The sequence below is a fragment of the Actinia tenebrosa genome, unplaced genomic scaffold, assembly GCF_029948245.1.
Source record: "Actinia tenebrosa isolate PJP-AT-01 unplaced genomic scaffold, QUT_ActTen_1.0 PGA_scaffold3__52_contigs__length_22856419, whole genome shotgun sequence".
Classification (NCBI taxonomy): domain Eukaryota; kingdom Metazoa; phylum Cnidaria; class Anthozoa; order Actiniaria; family Actiniidae; genus Actinia; species Actinia tenebrosa.
The window spans coordinates 1784202-1808132 of NW_028292580.1; the positions used below are offsets into that span (position 1 = coordinate 1784202).

General features: G+C 35.8%; 3 protein-coding genes, 2 long non-coding RNA genes and 1 pseudogene across 5 annotated transcripts; 4 read left to right on the plus strand and 2 right to left on the minus strand.

Annotated features, from left to right (window-relative positions):
* Window positions 1–632: 632 nt before the first annotated feature.
* On the minus strand, window positions 633–8426 carry LOC148907654 (uncharacterized). Its single transcript, XM_089035687.1, has 4 exons — window positions 8269–8426; window positions 6853–7906; window positions 4792–5565; window positions 633–1378 (listed from the first exon to the last, which is right to left on the minus strand). Exons 2-4 carry the CDS (start codon window positions 7787–7789, stop codon window positions 633–635), a joined length of 2457 nt encoding a protein of 818 aa, XP_088891813.1. The 5' UTR covers window positions 7790–7906; window positions 8269–8426.
* A 1024-nt stretch (window positions 8427–9450) lies between these two features.
* Window positions 9451–11297, plus strand: LOC148907655 (uncharacterized). Its single transcript, XR_016120746.1, has 3 exons — window positions 9451–9473; window positions 10740–10798; window positions 10878–11297. It is a non-coding gene; the product is annotated as an uncharacterized LOC148907655 (long non-coding RNA).
* A 179-nt stretch (window positions 11298–11476) lies between these two features.
* On the plus strand, window positions 11477–11993 carry LOC148907656 (uncharacterized). Its single transcript, XR_016120824.1, has 2 exons — window positions 11477–11485; window positions 11703–11993. It is a non-coding gene; the product is annotated as an uncharacterized LOC148907656 (long non-coding RNA).
* Window positions 11994–11997: 4 nt separating this feature from the next.
* LOC148907657 (uncharacterized) lies at window positions 11998–13237 on the plus strand. Its single transcript, XM_089035425.1, has 3 exons — window positions 11998–12237; window positions 12646–12804; window positions 12907–13237. Exons 1-3 carry the CDS (start codon window positions 12165–12167, stop codon window positions 13023–13025), a joined length of 351 nt encoding a protein of 116 aa, XP_088891551.1. The 5' UTR covers window positions 11998–12164; the 3' UTR covers window positions 13026–13237.
* Window positions 13238–13718: 481 nt separating this feature from the next.
* LOC148907658 (uncharacterized) lies at window positions 13719–16745 on the plus strand (annotated as a pseudogene).
* Window positions 16746–22915: 6170 nt separating this feature from the next.
* Window positions 22916–23931, minus strand: LOC148907659 (uncharacterized). Its single transcript, XM_089036103.1, has one exon. It carries the CDS (start codon window positions 23777–23779, stop codon window positions 23102–23104), a length of 678 nt encoding a protein of 225 aa, XP_088892229.1. The 5' UTR covers window positions 23780–23931; the 3' UTR covers window positions 22916–23101.

Here is a 23931-nt window from a genome sequence, read left to right on the forward strand (position 1 = left end):
CGGCATTACTAAAAAAAAATACAAAGAAATGTATGGGGTGACGAGGCCCTACAGGGGGTCTTGCGCGGCCGGGTGGCATTGCGAACAGGGCCTTACTGCTGCTATGCCGGGCATGGTAAATGAAGGTTAAGATATTCCTTACATATAGATGGATGCAATCAAGAGCATACGCAACAAGACTGTTCGTAAGCTGAGAACTAAGGTATTGGACCGCTTAGACGCCGATTTCGCCTTCACAACTTTTATGGAGGGAGATACAGATGAAACAATGAGCGAAGAAAGAGCAGAGAAGATTATTGAATTGATGCCTGAAGGTAACTACCGTTTGGAGCTGACTTTCATAAAGTACCTAGATGGCGAATGGATAATTGAAAAAGGTCGTAATCCCATTAGGGCGTCTGGTAAACAATCCTTGTTTGTGTTAAATGAGCACACGCGACCGGGGGCACTCGTAGGTATTGACATGATGTTCTATGAAGTTGCTTACCCAGTTACTGTAGTTATTTATGGTGCATATGAAATTAAGAAGCCAGACGTTAGGAAACTCAAACCAATGCGACATAGCCATACTACATAGGTGCACCCTCTCATGTAAAGAGGCCCTAACTAGAACACTTTCTTATAAAAAAAATCTATATTCTGGTCTCTAGGGGCAAAGGTATAACAATATTAACTTGTTCCTTTCTATTTCCATTTGCTTTAACTGTTCCTTTCACAACAGCACATTTCTGTTGGAATCTGCCAACTGGAATGTATGAAAATTTGGAGTGATTCTCAGGAATAGTTGACCATGTTTCTACTGGATGAGAATAAATATTAGTTCTAGAGTAACTCCTGTACCAATCTACTTTAGCTAGAACATGTGTAACTTTCTTTTCCCTTCTATTTTGATCCTTCAAAATTACATCATGCAGCAAAAATCCTCGGAGTATGGCAGGGCGCTTCATTTCATTAAACCATGTAGCTGTTACGACTGTAGCATTGTCATCATTCATGGTACTAGAACTATACAAATTACCTGCATATAATAGTTGTGTAAAGGACTGATAAAACCTAGACACATGTTTAACAACAGAGGTATCATTAATTAATGCATACATTTCTTTAAGTTTCAGTACTTCTCCTTGACTCAATGCTTTCCTCTTAATGGGTGAAAGAGGAACCTGTTCTGGTGTTTTCGCAAAGTTTACTTCTAATGGTCTACCTATTTGTAAAGAAAGCATTTCTGAATACTGTTTACTTGGAAGTATCATTTCCAGTAATGTTCCTTGAGGGTTTGTGGCAGATTCAACAATCTTGGTGACATGTTGCATTTCTTCTGGGAATTCTGACATCATGACTTGCTTGTCTCTGTAAAATTTTCTCATGATTTGAAGTCCTATTATGTAAAAACAATTATTATTATTAATTTTATTCAAAATAATGATTACAATGATGCCAATATATAAACCTGTGCAACAGAAATTGAACATTGATTAAGGAGGCTTCCAAGGGTTTTCATAATACCCATGCACTCACAGAAAGTGACCGATATCTTTGTATTGCCAAAAATCGTATTTTAAAGTGATATACCATATTAAAGTTGGTGAAATGAGGATTCGACTTTTTTGAAAATTATCATGTTTGACTTTGCACTTTTTTAAATCTTTTCGAGAGGGCCCATTCATTTATTAATTCTTCATTTATTTGTTGAACAAAATTACTTTAATTGTGCCCTCCCCTCCCCCCCAAAAAGGTGCATTTTTTAGTTAATCACCCTCCCATAAATAATGAAGGTATCTAATAGTAAAACAAAGTGCTTTGATTTGCATTTTTTATATCACCTACAGGAAAACACAGATTGGCATAAAATTTAGCCTGGAATTGCTTGGCCAGATTCACTTTTAATTCTAATATTTTTTAAAAGAAAGAGATTACCTAGGTGTTTGATATCTAGTATACAGAACTCAAGGGCATATTGTGATACAACACACTCTCTTGTTCTGTAAACACTACTTAATTACTGAAGAAGTTATTTGTCCAACTAACAATACAATACAATACAATTTTATTTGGCACCTTATACTAATAGTACATGAGTGTTTGATTCCAAATATATTATAGGTATATATATATACTATGTATTAGGTAATTTTCTTAATTCATTTTCACGTATCAGCATACATTGATGAATGTATGCTGATATGGCTCTTTGTAGAGACGCTGATTTTGAATTGATTAAGAACATAAAACGACTGTCAGCGCTCATATTGTTGAAATTAATGCTGGTGTTTTTTTCTATGAACTCTCTTAAGTCGTTCCTATGAGAGTCATATAGTGGACACCAAACTAGAAAGTGTTTTTCGTTTTCTACTCCCGACTTACACACTGGGCAAATCCCTTCATCGTAAATGAGATAAGGCCTCTTATACCTCCCCATTTCTACTTCAAGCTTATGGTTACTAATTCTTAATTTTGTAAGCGCCACTCTGTGCTTAATATTGGTGACTTGACTTAAATATTCTTCAAAGTTATAATCCGTTTTGAACTGACGAAAGACTCTGAGTTTATTTTTATGTCTGTCGTCTTTCCTTTCATCATTGTGGAGATTACTCCATAAAATTTGCCTCTCAATGTCATATATTCTTTGGGTTATTATTTTTCCATATTCATACCATCTTGGAGAAAGTTCCTTTTGTTTCATCCAAATTATCCCCAATCCGAGTTGTTCTAAAGTAGTTTTAATTTTTATGCTCCAAAAGGCTTTTTTAGTTTCATTTTTAATATCTTGGTAGACTTCGGCTGAAAGTTTTTTTGGGTGTAGTTCCGACTTTATAATTTTATGCCAGAATTTAAAGCTTCTACTGCATGCTTTGCATTTTAGCGGAAACCTTCCTAACTCAGCTCTGCATGCAAGGTTACTAGCATTCTTTGTCACCTTGAGGAGCATTTTGCAAAATTTCAAATGAACAAGTTCCATGGGCTCTTGGTCTTTGGTGCTTAATGTTTCGATACCCCATATCTCACTTGCGTATAGAAGTATTGGTGTAACAAGCGAGTCAAACAGTTTTATAGTTAATTTGATATTGGATGTGAAAAATTCACCCATTTGTTTTTTCATCTGAAATAGTGCCTTTAATGCAGCTTTTTTTAATTCTTGTTTTGCAAACGTAAAGTTTCCAAAGGTTGTAAAATTTAATCCTAAATATTTATATGATTTAACGTTTTCTAGTTTAGATTTGTTCAAATAGAATTGGAAGTTATTCATTGTCTTCCCTGTATTATTGAAAACCATCACTTTTGTCTTTGTTATATTAACTGTTAAGCCTGATTGTTCACAAAATGCCTCTAGCTTGTCGAGATATTTCTGAAGCCCTTTAGCAGATTTAGAGAACAGAACCAGGTCATCTGCATATAAAAGAGTACTAATCGGTTTGCCATTCAACATTACATCATTGTTGTTACACGAATTTAATGAGTCAGGCAGATCGTGAAGATATAAATTAAATAACGTAGGGCTCAGCATACAGCCTTGTTTAACACCCATATAACAGGAAAATGTCGGAGAAATGTGTCCATTTACTTTGATTGCTGATTGATCAGTGGAGTACATCGATTGTATCACTCTTAGAAAATTTCCATTTATACCAACACTTTCGAGTTTTGCCATTAATTTTTTCCTTGGGATGCAGTCAAACGCTTTTTGAAAATCTACAAAGCAGGAAAAAAGGAAATTATTTTTCTTCCGTGGCTTACTTTTAACATATTTATCGATTACGGATTTCAGAATAAAAATACTATCTGTTGTTCCGTGCTTTTTTCTAAACCCATTTTTCTAAACATTGGAAAAGTTAAGCCTAGTGGGGGGGGGGGGGGTATGGGAAAATGAATGAATTGTTCAGACCATTGGAAATACAATTCCTATGATTTCAACAAAGATTTCTAATAAAAAACTTTAAAGGGACAGTTAACCCCCAATAATTTCACGATTTTCAGTCAAACTATAACTATTTTGAAACACAATTATACCATTTTTACAACTGACCATTCTTCCATGTTATTTTAGCAATCCATGATTTTTTAAGACGTGGATGTGTTGAAATTTTATGAAGTTTATATCCATAGTTTTTGATGAATAATTCGTGCAGCCAGGGACACAACAATTCACCATTTTCTTCACAGAAAAGCAAGAAAACTCAGCAAACCACTGGACTTTGACGTTGTGAGGTCATAGAATGGCAACATGGCGCCTTTCATATTGATATATGAGAGATGTTTGGAAATTTTTTCCGGCCACACGGAAGAACGGTCAGTTGTAAAAATGGAATAATTGTGTATCAAAATAGTTATAGTTTGACTGAAAATCGTGAAATTATTGGGGGTTAACTGTCCCTTTAAAGTTCCTTTATTAGAAATCTTCGTTGAAATCATAGGAATTGTATTTCCAATGGTCTGAATAATTCATTCATTTTCCCATAACCCCCTCCCCCCCTAGGCTTAACTTTTCCAATGTTAGTTGGACAAATAACTTCTTCAGTAATTAAGTAGTGTTTACAGAACAAGAGATACAAAAATAATGCAATCCATTTTTTCAATAACTCTTTCTAGTACACATGCTTATTAGCATATTTGAAGTATAATCCTTGATATCTCAAAGATACATTGCTAATTTCAAGCTCATAAAAAATAGTTGACAATTCATTGATTAACTTGATGTTCTAAGATTCAGTACTAGATGTACTGCGTATACACACTTAATGAAAATTAAATCAGAATACCATTTGTATAGTGAATTTAAACTTAATTACTTACCAATATTGGTGTTATTTGTTTGATATGTTCCAAGTATGCCATTATACCTCTCAAAGGAAAAACACCAGAATGAGTAAATAGGCCCATAATCCACAATGCATTGCTTGAGATGACCGTGTAGGTGCATATTGGGTGTACAACTACTTTTTCCCAACAGTTCCTCAAACTTTGAACAAAATTGGTTTAGCTTCTCATCAGCATTATTTAGATCTTGTAGAGTCCGCACTTTTGAGCACAAAATTGTACAAGCTTGAGCAAAGTCCGACCACATTGTATAATGGTCATTAGGTATAATCCCTCTAAGAGTAAAAAGAGAATAAATGCAAACCCAATTTTTCCACTGGTCTGCTGTAAATCCTGCAAATCCATTAGCAATTTTACTTGGCAAACGTCCAATATTCGAAGGGACCTTTACTTTATTCACACGAGCCTGTAACTTTATGAGATCTTTGTTGCTCAAAATCCCTTCTTTAACCCAAGTATTCAAAACGTGCTTTGCTGTTCCAAGCAAAAGGTTATGCATTGGATCAATAAGTGTAAATCTCACAGCATCATAGTAGGGTAACTCGTACAACACAGAATATCTGACCCCAGTTTTACTAGCACAATCCTTGGCCTTTGCAGCACTATGGTAATCAGCTTGCTGGTAGCATTCAGCATGTCGTTTACATTGTTCATGTGTTCTTTTTTCCCAATCATCTCTATTAAAACCAGAAAAATCAGGTTTTTCACCAAAAGATGCCCTGGGAAATTGCTTGTAACACTTATTACAACCTGTTTAAATGATAAAAAATGGGAATAAATATGTAGTAAATATATAGTTTAGTTATATCTATGTACACCATTCTAATCTAATTCTAATCACCATTTTAATTCCATTCTGTCTTGAACCAACATGCTGTATTAAAGTTGGCCTCTATCAAGCAATAATTACTTTTTTATGTTTAGTCTTAAAAATATCATGAAAATTTAGTTTCTTCACCTTGATATATCAAAAGGTAACATGGTAATAAACAATTATTGAATAAGATTTAGCATAAATATTGTAAATCATCATGACCAATGTTGTGTTATCTGCAGAAGCAATTACTATACTTACAATATCATGCGAAAACCAAATTCAATAAAATATGCTTTATTTTACATCTTGTAAACTGAGAATGAAGGTTTAATTCTTTTAAAAAAACTCTATTATTAAAACTCCAATCTGAACTCATTTGACTCGACATGATAAATGTACGACGGTATATGCAGAAAAACCTACAGATAAAAGATTATCATGTTGAGTTCACACAGTATCAGGGTTTGCCTGAGAGCTTCCATCCAATCAGAAGCCAGACAGTAAGTAAAATATATAATAATATAAAATAATTGTATTTTACCTGGTCTCCCTCAAAGCTGTTTCTAGTGTCAGGATGGCTGTGCTCTGCCTCCCCACTAGCTGCTGCTCACATGAATACAACATTTAGACCAATAAGATACAGGCTTACATATTAGACTGAAAACCTGACCAATAAGATATCAGGAAGTTGTAGAACCAAAGTATTTTACGGAAAGAATTCACAAGAAATGTATTTACAATTAATATTCTTCTCGGATGGTAATCATTTAATCCTCACTTGACCTTTGCTCTCGGATGAGGATTAAGCCTGGTTCACACTAGCATCGTAATCATAATCGTAAGCAACATACGCAGACTCAGTAGCGTACTGCTCCTTAACAGTGTTTGTCTTTGTTCACACCTAGGTGACAAATGCGATACCGAGTCTGCATATGTTGTTTACGATTACGATTACAACGCTAGTGTGAACCAGGCCTTAGTAGTTGTGTAATTGGTTTAAATAAAGGGAAAGGAATGTCGTACTTGAGTGAGCTGCCATTAGTGGAATGAGAAAGCATAGGCATCCTGACACCAATAATGGCTGCAAATAAGACCCTATATTACCATGTCACCTTAATGATATATCAAGAAGAAAAAAATTCATTTGAAATTATTGTTTTAAAGCTATACATCTAAAATAATATTAGTATACATCTTCTTATGAATGATACAAATCTTACCTCTATTTGCTCCATGTCCCATGAAAGCCCCACATTTCCTAATAGCAGGTAAGTCGCATGATAAAGCAAGGAGAGCAGCTCTATATTTCTCGTAAATGCCATTACCACTGTCAAGCAAAACACCATCCCAAAGATCTACCAATTCATCAATCAGTGGTTGGAGGAAAGTGTTTATGTGCAATTTTGGTTCCTTTGGTCCAGGAATTATACCCAGCACAATTGCATTCTCCATTTTGAACCTCTGCTCTCTTGGTAGATTCATGACTACCAAATATATTACTCCAATACTGTGCACCCCATGTTTGGTTGGTTGAAACCAATCCACGTTGAGCATTAGCCCAAAATTATTGGGAGCTGACAAGAATGGTTCACCATTAACTGTTTGAAAATCTTTCCAGACCTGACCTTCATAAACATCCCCCAATGTACCATTTGGTAAGTTGCGATCTCTCCATTTTTCACAGCCACTTAAAAAGCTTTTCTTGTAGATTAAGTCTTGAATAGATTCAATAACTTTTTTGTAGCAGTACATCTGCTTTGGATATAGATAAGAACCCCCATTCGATGATCGCTTTGTTTTCAAAAGTGTAGTTCCACATGGTTGTCTCCTGGTCCTATGTGGGTGTAGTGGGTATCTTACATAGCTGCATCTTAAAGATGCAGTATGTCCATTGGGTTTCTTGATTATGCAGTCTTTGAGGGGGTACAATGACTTACATTTTGGACAAACAGCATACTTTTCAAATTCATCCTTTTCAAACCACAATGCTTTGTAGACCATGTACATTGTTTCTGGAATACATTTCGCAAACTCTTTAAGAGCTTCGTATTCACAGAGTTCAGCAATATACAATAACATTCCCTTCAAGAATTTAAGGAGCAACATAATGCCTTTATCTGAAACCTTGTAAAGAGATTGCCACAGAAGGAAAAACATCAAGAGTGTTCTTGACTCTGATGAGGTATGAAGACAAGTAGCTTGTTTGCCATCTCCATTATCTGAATTACTCTCTTCTTCGAGTTCAGGAATGATTCCATCACCTAATTCTTGTGCCTACAAATTAATACATGTAATATTAAATTTAAAACCATGTGTATATAAAGTACCCAATGAAATATCTTATTTTACTCAAATTTTGTTCAAGCCCAAAACAATGACTCAGTAGTTTGTAGCCGAGGGATAGGGGGGAGGGGATGGCAGCCAATCCAAGAAATTGATGTGTATCAAAAGAGATTTAAACATCCACAGGCATCCCTGGGTGAAAAATTTAATTTTGTATTGGAAAGTTGACATGGGTTATTAGTTTGGATTAATGGGGATTCAAGGCTGGAGAAATTGACATTTGAAAACAAGAAAATGTAAATTCCCCTCCCCCCCATGGGACAAACCAATGATACTTGAAGTGTCATCTCTACCTGAGAATGAGAAATATCTGGCTCTATTTCTTCGTTTATTGCATTTTCCTCTTCATCGTGCAAGCCACTTAGATTTGCCTCTTCATCACTGCTACTGCCTTCCTCCCCTTCCTCGGAAAAGAAATTCAGATCCTCCTCCTCTAGTTGAATATCATTTTTTTCATCACTTATATTTTCACTGTCAAAATATTCCTGTACCGGCGTTTCCATTGCGGATGAAGTATTACCATGTAGAGGGCCTTCCAATTCTGCGTTGTTTCCATAAAGGATCTTATGCTCATAGTAGGTTGACTTTGAGACAGCTTGTTCGCAATGCTCACAATAGAAAGATTTGCTTTTTTTGGACGCTGTGGAGGGAATAGAATATCGTTAAAAAATCATCAACTTCCTTTGCTATTTTATCAAAAAAAATGCGCATGTTTATTCATATTTAGCAACTCACCACTGGCATTGCAAGGTAAGTGATCATAGTATTGAGTTTTAGCCATGAAGGTACAACAGCCATCACAAAATCTTCGTTTTAAAGGTAGCACATTCGCCATGATGAAAGACGCACACTGTCTCTGACTCGCTCGGTTGCATGGACTCTAGATGAACGTCACAACGTCATCCGATCGTATATCTGCCCGTGGGTACTGGAGCGAGGCATCCCACGTGGGGTATCACATGAAAAAATTGCTCTCAGTCTATTGGAGCAGCGAGGTGTTTGTGTAAAAGAGCGGGCTTTTCATAATTATAATCAGTATTCGTGCCCCCCTCGACCTCTTTCTTTCTGGTTTCAAAGGGTTCACTTAGTGAGACAAAGCTCCGTTAATTCATCACTTTAGATCGCTAAACAAAAAACTGCAGTCATGCCTTTTTCGACTGGGTCATTTATTAATAGAAGAGCAGCCGGCAGCTCTGATAGTTCAAATGGCAGTAGCAGCGAATCCAGAGGATACGGTCCACGTGGATCTCGAAGAGAGGAGAACATCGTTGTTTCCTCAGTCGAAATCTCTCGTTTGTTTGAGAGCGTTAAGAGTTTAGGAGAGGAGCTTAAGAAACAGAACCAATGTATCGAAAAACTGGCAGGCAACGTCGAACAATGCACAGCAGAGATAGCGGCCCTGAAGCAGGAGTTGACGGACCTTCGCAATGATCAAGAGCATGTGCCAATGCCGCACAACCTTCCAAGCTTTAGCGGACCAATTCCCAAAGCCCTGAAGGTAAATTCTTGTTACTCTTAATTAATCATTTCATAACCAATATTTTAAGGAATTTCTAACACCGTAAAAAGACTGAGTAAGTACTCTAAGAAGCTGCACTAATTTATTAAATATTGGTTATTCTATTACACACGCAGACTCAGCCGTGATTGGGTCGGTTTTCTTTGTTATCCATAAGCATTTATTTCAATTATATATGTTTATAACTATATTACTTTGAATGGAATTGTAAGAGCACTTGATTGAAGTTTCCTTTGCGGATTGAATAACAATGTTCTTATTGTTGATAGCCCTTTGCAAGCGTATTTGGGTTTTCTTTTGTGTGTGAAAACCCCTTTGTGTTTAAGGACAATTTTAATGACATAATATCATTCATTGAAAAAACTGCCTATTAACTTCTTGACAAGCTGTCACCTTCCGACTGTATTCATGAAACAGACCATCCTCGATTTTGCTTGAAAATAAAGAAATAGCCATTTTTTACTGAAGACTTAAAATTCCGTTTGTGAAATTGTTTATTAATCCTTGAATCACTCCACTAAATACTCCATCGGGAATCTTAGATTTACCTTTCACCATCCGCAGGGCTCGAAATAACAGCCGGACATAATGACCTTTCAAATACATTTTTGTCCATTAACTACCGATTTTTGAAAAGTCAAAAATTGTTATCACATGCGAACATTTTTTCCGCTTCAAAATTTGGCCGGTCAACTTGTCGCCTTTCAAAATCTTATTTGGCCGGTCAAGTAGCAAAATTGCGGGACCTTGTCCTTGACCCGCCGTTATTTCCACAGGTATCCCAAGCTCTGCATTTTTACAGTAAGTATATATGGGATCGTATGGCTTGGAGATATTATTGGAGAAATACAATTTTCAAAATAAAAACATATAGTTTTAGTTGTTGTTTGTGGTTTCTTTGTCCACATTGAAGAAAATGGCCTGAAATTCCACACAGAGGACAAAGAAACCACAAACAACAAGTAAGACTGTTTTTATTTTGACAATTGTATTTCTCCAATAAAATCTCCAAGCCATACGATCCCATATATACTTACTGTAAAAATGCAGAGCTTGGGATACCTGTGTTATTTCGATCCCTGTGATGTGTACCCTGGTCATTCCATTAAAAAAAACCGCTGAAAAATTGAATGTGACATGATTAATCAGAAAGGCGCAGTCCATAGAGTCAACCGATGATAGTCTATGGACAGAAATGACTCGAATTTTGACTCACACCTAGTTAAAACTTGTATGTTTTATCAGGATGATGTACATTTGGCCCACAACCAGCAAAACGAAATGCAATTTCGTGGAAAAGAAGGGTGAGTATACATGGTAATCCAGTGACTTTTGATACATGCAGTACCTAACTATGACGTTGTTTTATCATTGTACTTCTAGTATTGACAGTCCTCACAACAGTGCTGTGAGGGCATTTCTGGTGCAAGAACTAACCAAAGAAGAAAATGGCTATGAAAAACCAGTTATTATGAGTAAGTTTTGGATTTTTACACAAAAGTAATATGAGCCAAGACAATGCTCTTGCCCTTTTTCTCGCAAAATTACTTCCACCGTATTAAACAATGATTACTTCCTCCCTATTTGAAAACGATCTGTAAAAATGGTTCTTAACAAAATCTTTTATAGAACGTGCAGAATTTAGCAATCTTTCCCTCTGCCAAAGCAGGTCCGGTGATATCAGAAGAGGCGCGCAATGAATTGTTGTTACTTTTCTGACGGTTCATGGGAAATTCTTTATGTCCAAACCAATGAACTTTATAGGCAAAATGGAGGCTTTAACCAACTATTTGACCAGATAAACCTTCTAATTTATAAACAAAGTTTATACTTATAGAAATGACCATTAATTAAAGCACATCTTTTCTTAAGGGGCTGTTACTTGATACTTCGAGACGAAAAGACAGCAGTACTTGGACAATCTGCCACAAAGGAAAGAGGCGACAGAAAAAAAACTGAAAGACAAGATCCTTACCTCCCGAAGAAGAAGGGTGAGTCATGAGCCGTTTTGACCGCTGTAATACTGCTCAAAGTAGTAGTATAATAATATAATAATAATAATTACAATTTATAAAGCGCTTATCAGTTGTGTGGGTTTATTGTTGCTCATTTAAATCATACCTATTAAAACAGAACATTTTAATATTATGGACTGAAAGAATTATATGTTTAATACAACAAATATTTCTTGTGTCCTTCTACATTTAGCGATATGTTCAAAGGATGAAAGTGGCAAACGAAGCGGAAAGAGAAAGGCTGTCAGAAATAGACCATAATTATATGAGCGACGAGGAAGATGGAGATGAGGAAGGGATATGGGTCGTGCGTAGTCCATCCTGGAGAAGTGCTGAGCTGTCAAGCCTCCTCGAAGCTTTACAGAAAAAAGTTAAGGAGAAAGACAGCACATCAAAGCACCTCAAAAACAAGAGAATGAGGGGTGCAAATTGTACGAGGAAATTACCATCAAGACCTCCAGCATGGGCTGTTTCTCAACAATGACAAACTTCAATACGTCAACCAACAGCACCACAACATCACAACAGCACCACAGCATCAACCTTAAGAGATCTGGAAAATGGGGGAAGACCATCCCTCTCAAGAAAAAACCCACAGCCTTTAACAAGAAAGCGCAACCGACCAAAACACCTGCAGGAAACAAGAACTCAAGATATGGAGGATGAGGACAGCAGCTGCAGAAGTTCTTCTCCGAAGAGCCCATTCTTGAAAGGAAAAGGGGCACATGGTATAGTAATTATATACAAGCTAATTGACTGTTTATTGGCATAATTATTATGCATGATTGTTTATGATTATCTAATATTCAATGGCTTCGCATTTTGTCAGCTGGAAGGAAGTTGTAGGAAGCTGAAAGTCAATGTCATAATGTCCCCCCTCCCCCCCAAACAAAGACATTTAGAACAAATTATCTCGTAATAACTAAAACATCACTCTAAATCCTCAATGCCATCAATCATTGTATATTTAGAGAGTTTTTGCTCATTATACATTAACAAATCATCGCGTGGCGTAATTTGACTAGCGCGAAGAGTGATCTTAAAGGTCTTGAGCGCCATCTGAAAGCATGATCAGAAAAAAAAATTCACTGATCATTCAAACGCTAAATAATAATGAATTATATTTTCTTCATAAGATTCGGATGAAGAGGATGAAGAGTATGAGACATACTCCTCGGAAGAAGAGAGCGAGGAAGAGTTTGCCAGAGAAGGAGAGTTTTCAAAAGATGAATCATCAGACGCAGAGGTACGCGAAGACCGACATATCAAGAAAAAGAAACTATCATTTTCTCAAGGTTAGTCAGGTTTATTGTATAGAACATTTGTCCCTGACGTGCAAACTAATTTATTTTCTTTTTGGAACTGTAGATTTCCTTTTTTTTTTTTTTTTTGAACAGTTCAACAAGAGTTAGCCCTTCCTGACCCCAAGACACCAGAGCAGATGCCTGGCGCCTTCAAAACAAGCACCCCAATCGCTGGAAGACGGCAAAACAGCAAAAAACCAAAGAAAAAGTGAAAACGAAAGCAACTTTCAATTATATATTTTATAGTTTTCATCAATACTTAAATTTCATTAGTAAAACATGTTAAAGTTATCTTTCACAAAAATTATATGATTGCATTAAAAATGTTTTTGATGAAACCAAAATGTAAAAAATGCTCGGGAATCGGGAAATATAAGATACGTGATTCTCGAATACTTGAAATGGCATGGGAAATCATTGAGAATACGAGATATAAAACCCGGGGAATCGGAAAATATAAGATACGTGATTCTCGAATGCTTGAAATGGCATGGGAAATCATTGAGAATACGAGATATAAACCCGGGGAATCGGAAAATATAAGATACGTGATTCTCGAATACTTGAAATGGCATGGGAAATCATTGAGAATACGAGATATAAACCCAGGGAATCGGAAAATATAAGATACGTGATTCTCGAATACTTGGAATGGCATGGGAAATCATTGAGAATACGAGATATAAACCCGGGGAATCGGAAAATATAAGATACGTGATTCTCGAATGCTTGAAATGGCATGGAAAATCATTGAGAATACGAATTATAAACCCGGGGAATCGGAAAATATAAAATACGTGATTCTCGAATACTTGGAATGGCATGGGGATTCATTGAGAATACGAGATATAAACCCAGGGAATCGGAAAATACAAGATACGTGATTCTCAAATACTTAGAATGGCATGGAAAATCAAGGAGAATACGAAGTCGATACTAGACGTATCAGCTTCGTACCGGGACCCCTGATATTCCATGACAGGGAAAAACAGTCCGAATACGGGAGTATACGAAATCGCATATTCCATTACACTTTAGATATCCGATTACCGGATACTTGCGTATACTTACGTATTCTTCAAATATACGAGTTCGTATACGAGAATATCAAGACTCGTATACCCAGCTTTTCACAGAGTGTTCGTTGCACTCTTGAGACAGTTCTATCTGAATGTTTTTGTCGCTAAACCAAGAATTAATCTCTGTATGACTTGTCAAGTGAACACTTCAAAACTTCAGTGGGTAATCTATCCAATGAGACCCTGGCCAATTTCAAAACACCTAGAAAATGTGGCATTTTTGGAGTCTTGTGCAAAGGCATCTCACAGTAAGTGAACTATTTCATTGATGAGGCTGCCAGTACAGGGAAAGATGCAAACACGACCATACAATATACCAACGATTACAATAGAGAAAAATATAGATACAAGTACATTTACAAAAGAATGGTAGAGGTTACACCTAGAAAAACTATAAAACTAAACGAGCTAGGTAACACAAATATCTGAAATTACAATGAATAATGGGTGGAAACAGAAGACTAAAATATAAAGATTACATTATCGATAGGTATCTATATATACATTACTATGTATATATTTATGATTATTAAATTATATTTATACGTACTGTATTACTATTTACATGATCTAAATCCTATGTATGCACACACAAAAACACACATTAAAGAAAAGAAAATGAAAAGCACACACTAGACATTCACAGACAAAGAGAAAAAGATATTTATAATCTACCTTCATCATTTTTTCAAGCAACGTGGAGTAGGAGAGACAGACGTTCATTTAAATGCAGACAACTGTTCAGGACAGAACAAGAACAATTATTTCATTTGGTATCTCATTTGGCGCATTATAAATGGGTTGCATCATTCTATTTTGTATTCTTTTTTAATTGCTGGCCACACTAAGTTTGGGCCTGATCGTTGCTTTGGTTTGAATAAGAAGGCTTATAAGGTGACATACGTTTCATCTTTATATGAGCTTGCCAATATTGGCCGACTCCTCGAGTAACGTAGGCGTAAACAAATCTCATTTAGTTAGCTCCCACGACAGGCGAATCATTGTTCCTGTATATGACTGGGTAGAGTTTTTGGAGCCTTATTTTCGAAAAATTCCTAACATTTTAAAATTTCATCATTTTCGTTTTTCACACGACAGCCCGGTTATGGTTTATTGTAAACAACTTATTTCATCAGAGCAGGAATTTATGTTGCTTAAGAATGAGACAGTACTTCCTCCAAGTACATTTCCGACAACTATCTCTCCTGAAGGTCTTTCGAATGAGCGCAGAAGGTATCTTTTTGAGGAAATTAACCCTTTGACTCCTGGGGAAATAGCGCGCAGACTGACCCCTGTCCCTGGACATTTTTCAAGAATGCATAACAAAAAATAACGCGTAAAATAAACCCTATGCGCAGTAAATACAGACAAAAGATATAGCTTCCAAATAAAGTTTATTCAAAAATGAGGTGAACAGAGGACCACATGATGCCAAATATTTTACCAAAAATATTTTAAAAAGTCCAAAATGAGAAGTTCAAAAATGTCAAACACAATTTTTTGACGAATGGCCTCCAAATGTCAATTTCGTACGAGCACTAAACAAAAGCAAAAAACAGCTAAACATCGGGTCAAAATAATTCCAAATCACATCCAAATTGAAGGAACAACAGTAAATTATTTCGGTTTGGAGTTTTAATTCACAGGAGTGGAAAAAAAGAAAATAAAGACTAGAGAGATGAAAGCAGCTCAGCTGTCTTGGCGTATTTAGCCTATCTTGCAAAGGTCTATTTCGCACTGAAGGAATTCAAAGATGTTCTCCTTTGGTCGTCCCTTGGGTGTTTTTTCTTCTCTTTTCTTCCACTGGACACATCCTTTTTTCCTCCCATTGATCTTCTCAATAAATTGCTTACCTGCATTATCCGGATGAAGCGAAATGTTCTCTTATTGTTGTGAGACGAGTCAACGAAAAAAACAGCTAATGGCGGTTGCTTTGCAAGACTCGCTTAAACTTACCTATCTTACCTTAGATTACCCATTGTCTGACTTCAAAAAAATGAAATAAAATAAAAGAATTTCATATAGGGACCTCAATAAGGAACCAAAATGAATACCTATACGACTTTTACGAAAAGAACGCTGAAAATACTTCTCTCTAAAGCGCGTAAACTACTAGGTGAATTTTGCAAAGACGAAGCGTACACGGGAAGGCTGTCAAATTCTGTCGTTCGTAAAGGTTCGTTTCGGCGACATTCAGATCTAATAAATCATCTCCAATAAAGGATGAGAAAACTTTCATTTCTTGTGGTACGGCTGGCAAGGGAAAGTTTATTCTTAAGTCATTTCAAAGCCTGGAAATTGTAAGTCCGTTCGTCCATTCTTCTTCATCGGGGTCGCCATCTTGTGAACTTGAATCCTCATCTTCTTCGCTCTCTAAGTCCATAAAAATCCACATCTGAATCGCCTAAATGTTCTTTTATTCCTTCTGCTTCTTCTTCAAAACCACATAAGCTGCTTTCATCTCATGAATCTTTAAATTCTGCCTCTAAATTAAATTTGTTTTCAACACTATTTGCTGTGTTATGGTTGTTTTCGTGTCTCCGCACGAGCACAAAAATTCTTGGAATTCACACCTCGTGGATTTCCTAATTATAGTGAAAAAATATGCGCAAAAGGCGCCATCTGATTGGTTAATTAATGACGTTTATTGTTATGGCGATAAAAACAAACAAAAAGCCTATGGGGGGGAGGGGGAATTTTTTTCTGGCGCGTCCTTTTTTCGGGCGGTTTCGGGCGTCGTAGGAAATACGGACGGTTTTTGTTACGGGCGGTTTCGGGCGTCGTAGGAGTCAAAGGGTTAAGCAATTTTGTAAACAGGGCACTGAAGATTTGGTAGCGCCACCAGCATCGTAGAAAAGTCAACAATTGAAATTGATTGAGACAAATAGTTGAGCTGTATGGTACTTATTATTTTCAAATTATAAATAAAGTAATATGAAATACTGGCAAAGAGTATTATTTAGTTTAAAGCATAATATATCCCAGGGAAGATAATTAAAAGTGGGTAAAATTGTGAGAAAAAAGTTAAAAACTTAATGAAATGAAAACAATGAAAACAATAAAATGAAAACAAAAACTATTAACAGCTCTGTTTTGATGACGCGCACACTCAGTTACATGATCTTCATAGCTGGTTATTATCACTATCCTTTAAAGTTTTGGTGTTTGTGCGAAAAATATATGAGAAGTGAGTTAAAACATGCTCCACTACCATGGCTTTTATGCTTGACCAGGCGAACCCGAAAAGAGTGTTTACGAAAATGAGCAATGAAATGAAAATTGAGTCAAGTTCGCACCTACGTTCATTGTTTGAGAAAGCAAAAACTATTAACAGCTCTGTTTTGATGACGCCCACGCTTATCATGAAAAGCCACAAGGTTTCAGTCACAATCGATCATTCCTTTGCTCTTTACTGGTATTAGTACTGTCACTCAAACATCACTGAAATCGAGAAATATGACTATCAATGACAAAGTTCACGTTATTTGGAAAACAAATAGCAAATAACATAACTGCTCTCACTGGCCAAAACAAAAAGAAATTAAATTCGCCAATGGTGATAAAAAGGAAGGAAAAAGATATCCATCCCTCGAACCTGGCGACGCTGTTCTGGGAAAATTCAGTACGAATTGGTATGACGCAGAAGTTTCTGAGAAGTGGGAAGTGAAATAATGGAAAAGTAAGCATTTTAGTGTCTAATTTGTATAATCTGAATCCATTTATTTGATGTTAAAACATCTATATTTTATATTAATTTGTAGATCGCACTGAAGATGTATTACATTGAAGATATATTATCTTCGGTATTACAATCAACCTCACCATCACCTTCTCCAAGTCCTCCTTCTGCTCACCCATATGAGAGCTTTCTGGAAGAACAGCAAATGTGAGAGGCAGAATTGAACTCCACGCATGCCAAAAAAAAGAACATGAAGAAACAGCTTTGAGAAAAAACCCTGGAGTACATTTACGCTGATACAACAAGTGCTTGGACTGGAGGAGTATAAAGAACAGGCAGAAAGAAATCAAGAGGCTTTTTCCAAGGTATTGTCCATAGTTTATACTAATACGGGGCCTATGGAGAGATTATAGAATTTGTGAAACATGTTGCACTATAAGTCTAAAACAACACCTACACTTTCGTCATCAAATACTGTAACTTTAACCCTTTATTCTTAGAAAATTAACTAAAGTTGCGACAAGTAAAATTTAGACTTTCCTATTGTGATTAGTTATATGTTCTTCAATTGGTCGTTCTTTTTGTTTGCAGCAAGAAGTACCCTATAGCGCCGCCTATTTTACCACTTACCACCGGTTATTTTGTGTCTTACTTATTAAATATGATCATAAATTTTTGTTTATATAAATTATCTATGTGTCGATGTTTTTTTTTTTATAAACAGAAGTTGTTTTTTTTTACACCAAGTTGATCCAAGTTTGTTCCTCATTTTGATTCTTGTTTTTAAAGTACCTTTAGCACGTTCTACGTGTCAGCGGTTCACTTTGCATTTGCCTTGTTTTCAAAATACATTCCAATATGGCGGGCAGAAAGCGAATTCCAAACTTTAACTTTGCAACTTATGTTTTTGACCAGTTCAAGCGGACAAAGGTCGACAAAACCGGTAAGTAAAGTTAGGGATAATTAAGCTTATAATGTATTTGGCCTTTTTGACATTAATAAGAAGTTTCTAATTGTTTTTCATTGGGTATACTTTGAGACTGACAGCGCTAGCCTGATTGACTTCATGGCATAAACAATAAGTTAAATAATAGTTTGCTTTTATTTCCTTCTCTTTTCATGAATCGCAACTTAGTAATTTGATTTGCTTTAGATGAAAATCCGCAACAAGAAACCAATATAGTAGAAAGTACTAATTCTTGTCAAGATCAAAACTCAGAGAAACAAGAAATCCATATAGTAGAAAGTACTTATTCTTGTCAAGATCAAAACTCAGAGAAACAAGAAATCCATATAGTAGAGAGTACTAATTCTTGTCAAGATCAAAACTCAAAGAGCAACAATGAACCAGCTCCAAAAAAGGAAAATTTAGAAGTTATTAAGTATATAAGTGAGTCATTTTCTCCATCAAAAAGGAAAATTTAGACAGTTTTTACACTTGCAAAAGTACATGCACAAAGCTGAGCTACAATGAGAAAGACTGTTCACAACTAGCCGACTACTTTACTGTAAAGATGTTTTAAAATTACAGTGAATGTGACAATTTTCACAGGTACGATGTACCATTGTCGTTCAAAATGGCTACTCGAACTAGAAGACAAGGAGTTCAGCCACCAATCCCATACCACATCAACGACAAGATGAACATCTCGAAAGTCCCAAAAATTGAACTTTCCAGTTACTTTACGAGGAAAACGCTTGAACAAGCACAAGTACATTGAAAACGCATGGTGGAAGCCAGTGTCAAGCTTCGCAACATGATAGGTCGCATTTACAAAGTGAACAAGAAGAAGCAGACACGAAAATGACTCTTCATGCTGTAGATACTACAACCTCTGGTGATGCCTCCTTCTCATTGCACTTAGACAATACCCACAGCTTTGTAACAACACAATTTTTATAACTGGAGCTGGGCAGAGACACAGAGAAATTCCTCTAAAACCAATCTATAGAGCCCCTGGTAAAGTGGTAATTTTTTAAACCCCCTTATCAGCCCATCCAGTTGATAGAGTGACAACAAAATATTTTATTGTTCCTTAGGGTTGTCTTAACATATTTAGATAGGTGGTTTTGCTTTCTTCATAAAAGTTGGACAAGACGTATTTTTAAGACACTTGATGCCAGACAAATGGGGTATACCTGCACAGAGTAATCCACACCAGTATAGATCATAGTGAAAGAAATTTTCCTTTTCCAATTTAAAAACGGTCAGCTTGATTGGTAAAAGGCATTGAGTTACAAGCAAATATGGAAGAGATTTAAAAACTGACAGTTAAAGCAAACCAAAACGTTAATTGTTTTTGTAGCAGTATACCATTTTTTTTTTTTTTTTTTTTTTTTTTTGTAATAAGAAGGTAAAAAGATTTAATTTACTGTAAGTACTTGATTTAATCTTCAAGTCTATGAAACTAGAATATATCCTTTTTGAGCATACTTGAATAATTGAATTTAGGAAAGTAATAATTACTTTATTTTAATTTAGAAGTTTTGTGTGGATTGTAACTGCTTCATAAAAAGCAGGAATTAGGATTTGGATACTATACGCTTAATTCAAACTTACGTAAACTATAATATGCCCTTTTAGAGTCACATACTAATTAAATTTAATAAACTACTAATATTTTTACCACATGTTTGTCATTAAGTTAAATTAACTTCCAATATACCCTTTTTGAGGATAATACAGTCCTACAACATCTACTCATATCTCAATTATTTTTTAATACGTTCATTTCATCATTTGTTTGATAATAATAAGCATTCTTTTAATAATATTAATGTTAGAATTATAATATTTCTATAAATTTCATAACACATTTAAGGAAAGTAGTTAACTATAAAGAATAACGAATAAAATCAAATAAGTAAATACGTTCAAGAGCAAAATAAATAAATAAATAACGTTCTTACCAGTTTTGGTTACGTAAGTCGAAGTAAACAAGAAGGAATATCTGAATCATAAAAGAAAAAATGTTTAAATGCTGAGAAAAAATTGAAAAGTATTTTTATATCCCCCTCTACTCCACAGCAAGGCCAAAAGGTAAAAAAATGAGCAGCGCTGTCACAGTACCACACGAAATAATGGTAAAACATTTCTAATAACTTAATTATCGCAAATGGCTTAAGCCTAACAAAGTGGATAAGCCAACATTGTAAACATTTAAAATATTTTTTTACCAGCATAAAAAGCAAACAACTAAAAGTATTGAGAAGAATAGCACGTGGCGTGCTATACTTCAAGAGTAAAAAAGTGATTAAAAATTCACAAAAGCAAGCAAAAAAAAGCCTTACACGATAGATATTTTCTATAACTTAATGAAAACAATAAAAGTACTCACCAAAAGTGCAAGAAAAAGTCTTGCATATGTGTCAGGGTTATCTAGAGAGAAGACAAATAGTTAGAATGCAAAGTGTTAACGGTAAAATGCGCGATAAAAACACCAGAAAGCGTTAGAAAAAAGGGCAAAAAAGTTCGAAAAAACTTGCACAAGTTAAAAAACAGAAATTGTACATGCGTTTTGATATAAACATGTACCTGTAATATAAACGTAACCGCTCAAAAATGTATTTCAAAGTGGTTCAGAAAAAAGTATATTAAAGAAAAAAGTATATTAAGGAAAAAAGGGCTGTTTGGAAATAGCACATTTTTATTCGTCTCAAAAAATATGAAAAAGCGCATAAAAGTTAGAAATACTAGCACAACTTGAAGAAAAGTAGTTGTAAATGTGATTTGATATAAAAATCTACCTGTAATATGAATGAAAACTTTCAAAACTTGAATTTTCACCTTCGAAAGACTGTTCGTCGAAAAAAGAAAAGTGAGTTCGCAAATATGAGATTCTAACTCGTCTAAAAATGGTAGAAAAAAGCCAAAAATACGTAAAAAAAACTTGCACAAGTTGAAGAACAGAAAATGTACATGCGATTTGATATATAAATTTACCTGAAAGACGATCGTAAGCGCTCAACCTTGAATTTCCACCTTGTAAAGTATAAAAGTACTTCTGTTCTGCCCCGAGCAACGTTCGAAGAATGTTGGAAAAACGTGATCATTTCCAGACAGTCACCTGTCTGTATTTACTGGTTACCGCTAGCAACACCAATGAGCAAGCGACTATGTATGAAAAAACCCGACCGCTATGTCTCGTTTTCTCCAAGTAATGTACGAGAGAATACCATGCATGTAAATCCCGACTCCCGACTGCTATGACTAGTTTTCTCCGAATACTGTACGAACGAACACCAAAGGAAACCCAAAAGACAAACTTTAGCTGGAAGTGACAAAATACAACGCCAATCATGATGTACGCATTTCCGTCTTGTATTTTAGAGGAGTGGTGTTCAAACACCACAGGAAGCCAAAAATTCTTTTTTTTAATTATTATGGCACACTCCCGTCAACCTCGTTCCCGGGGCCCTCTCGGCCCGACTCCAAAATAAAATAGCCATATTAAAGTTCAAGGAGATGTATAAAAGATCTAGTTCCACCTTACATCTCATTCGACTTGACAATGATATTCTGATGATGACGGTTTTATCATTAGTTTTTATCGTGAAATGTCTATCACAATCTTCTCTCTTTCCATAATATTTTAAACAGGTAAAAAGCTTAACTTTGCACACATGCTGAAATTCGTGGATCCAAAATCTAGAAGAAAGAGGAAAGGAAGGGGACAGTGACCACTAAGGCTAAAACAGTGAAATCAGTTTGGAAATAATAATAATAATAATAATTTTTATTCGCGTGTCAATATACTTTAGTATGAAAAATACTAATTGAGGAAAAAATAATAAAAATAAAAGAAAATATAAAAGTTATCAATAAAATCCATATAAATATAAATATATAAAACTTTAAATATCTCAAATCTATAAAATAACTTACTTAACCCTATTCTTGCCACATTTTCCGAGGAGGGTACCCCTAAAATGCCAAGGGTTTTTCATGCATTTTACACCTGCCTGATAAAAAATCCCAGTGACATGGTCAGAGACTTTAAACTCAAGAATGACATGATTTTACTCCTTATGAAATTATCTTTCACATTTACCCTCTCATGACAGATCAGATATGTTACCATGGCAACGAAGGACCTTGAACTTTTTCATTGGCTGGATAATGGGAAAATCATTTATTTTTGCACAAATCTTCATGAGTTTATGCCCTATATTCATAGAAACTTGATTTATACCTAAAACGTTGTAGTACCTGGGCATCCCCATGAAATATCTAAATTTATATAGCTTTATAGCAATGTCTCGTAAAAAAATCAGAACTTAGATAGTCTCATCAAAAAAATCATTCTTGAATAAGAATTGTTCTTCCCAAAACTGAATTGTTTTAGTATTCCTTATTACCAGACATCAAGTAACAGACATGACATCAATATTATTCAATCATCACCATGGTAACCATGGGTGCAAATACTCAATATTAAATGCACATCCATGTAAAAACTAATAATTCAAGCATGCCAAATGAGTTTAAGTGAACAAAAAGAAATTTCTGCTAAATAGAAAACAAAAAAAGTCATGTCCTCCTTTTGGTGGGTGGTCCAGGAGGACAAAGCACTTCATGCACACCAACACCACAACCTTGGCACTGCGACCTGGCCCTCTTTCTCCCTCCTGGTACCATTCGGTTCGAACAAACCACACAGTCCTTTCTACCATCCAGCTGTTCCAAGCTGTGCTGGCTTGGTAAAGGTGGAATGGTACTTCTCTCTGGCCTGTCACACAGCTCCTCCACCAGAGAACACATAAACTTGTAGCGGGTCATGGGTGGGTTATCAGAAGTATTGCCTTGATAGAGAATATAGGCGCAGACTATCATGCAGTCAATGAGAGCAAAGAAGCACTTCTTCCAATACTTATGGAAAGCTCTCTCTCCCGCATAATAGTCTACCTTCTGATCAAGAAGGTCTACCCCACCCATGTGCTTGTTGCATTCAGATACAACTTCCGGTTTTCTCTTGGTACTCTGCCCTCCTCTTAGCTGGTGGTCCACCATCCCAGCAGAAATACCAATTGACAGCATCAGGCATGGCTTCTTCTGTGAGGGCTTCTCTTTCCATGACAGCATCATGGTATGGCCATTCCCGGCATAAACACACTCCTGGACTTTGGTCTTGGCCTCTTTCACCATTTTAGGGATACCCTTCCTGTTTGCCATAAGAGTGCCTATCAACATGACACCTTGGTCAAACATTGCTCGAGCGAGAATGACACTGGTGTAGAAGTTCTCAACAAACAGGTGGCATCCCTTGTTGGACAGATGGGACTCGGTGATCAGCCTCTTCGTTTTTCATAATAACACCGATTTTGTGGCTAGATTTAATACAGATAGATTTAGTATGTTCA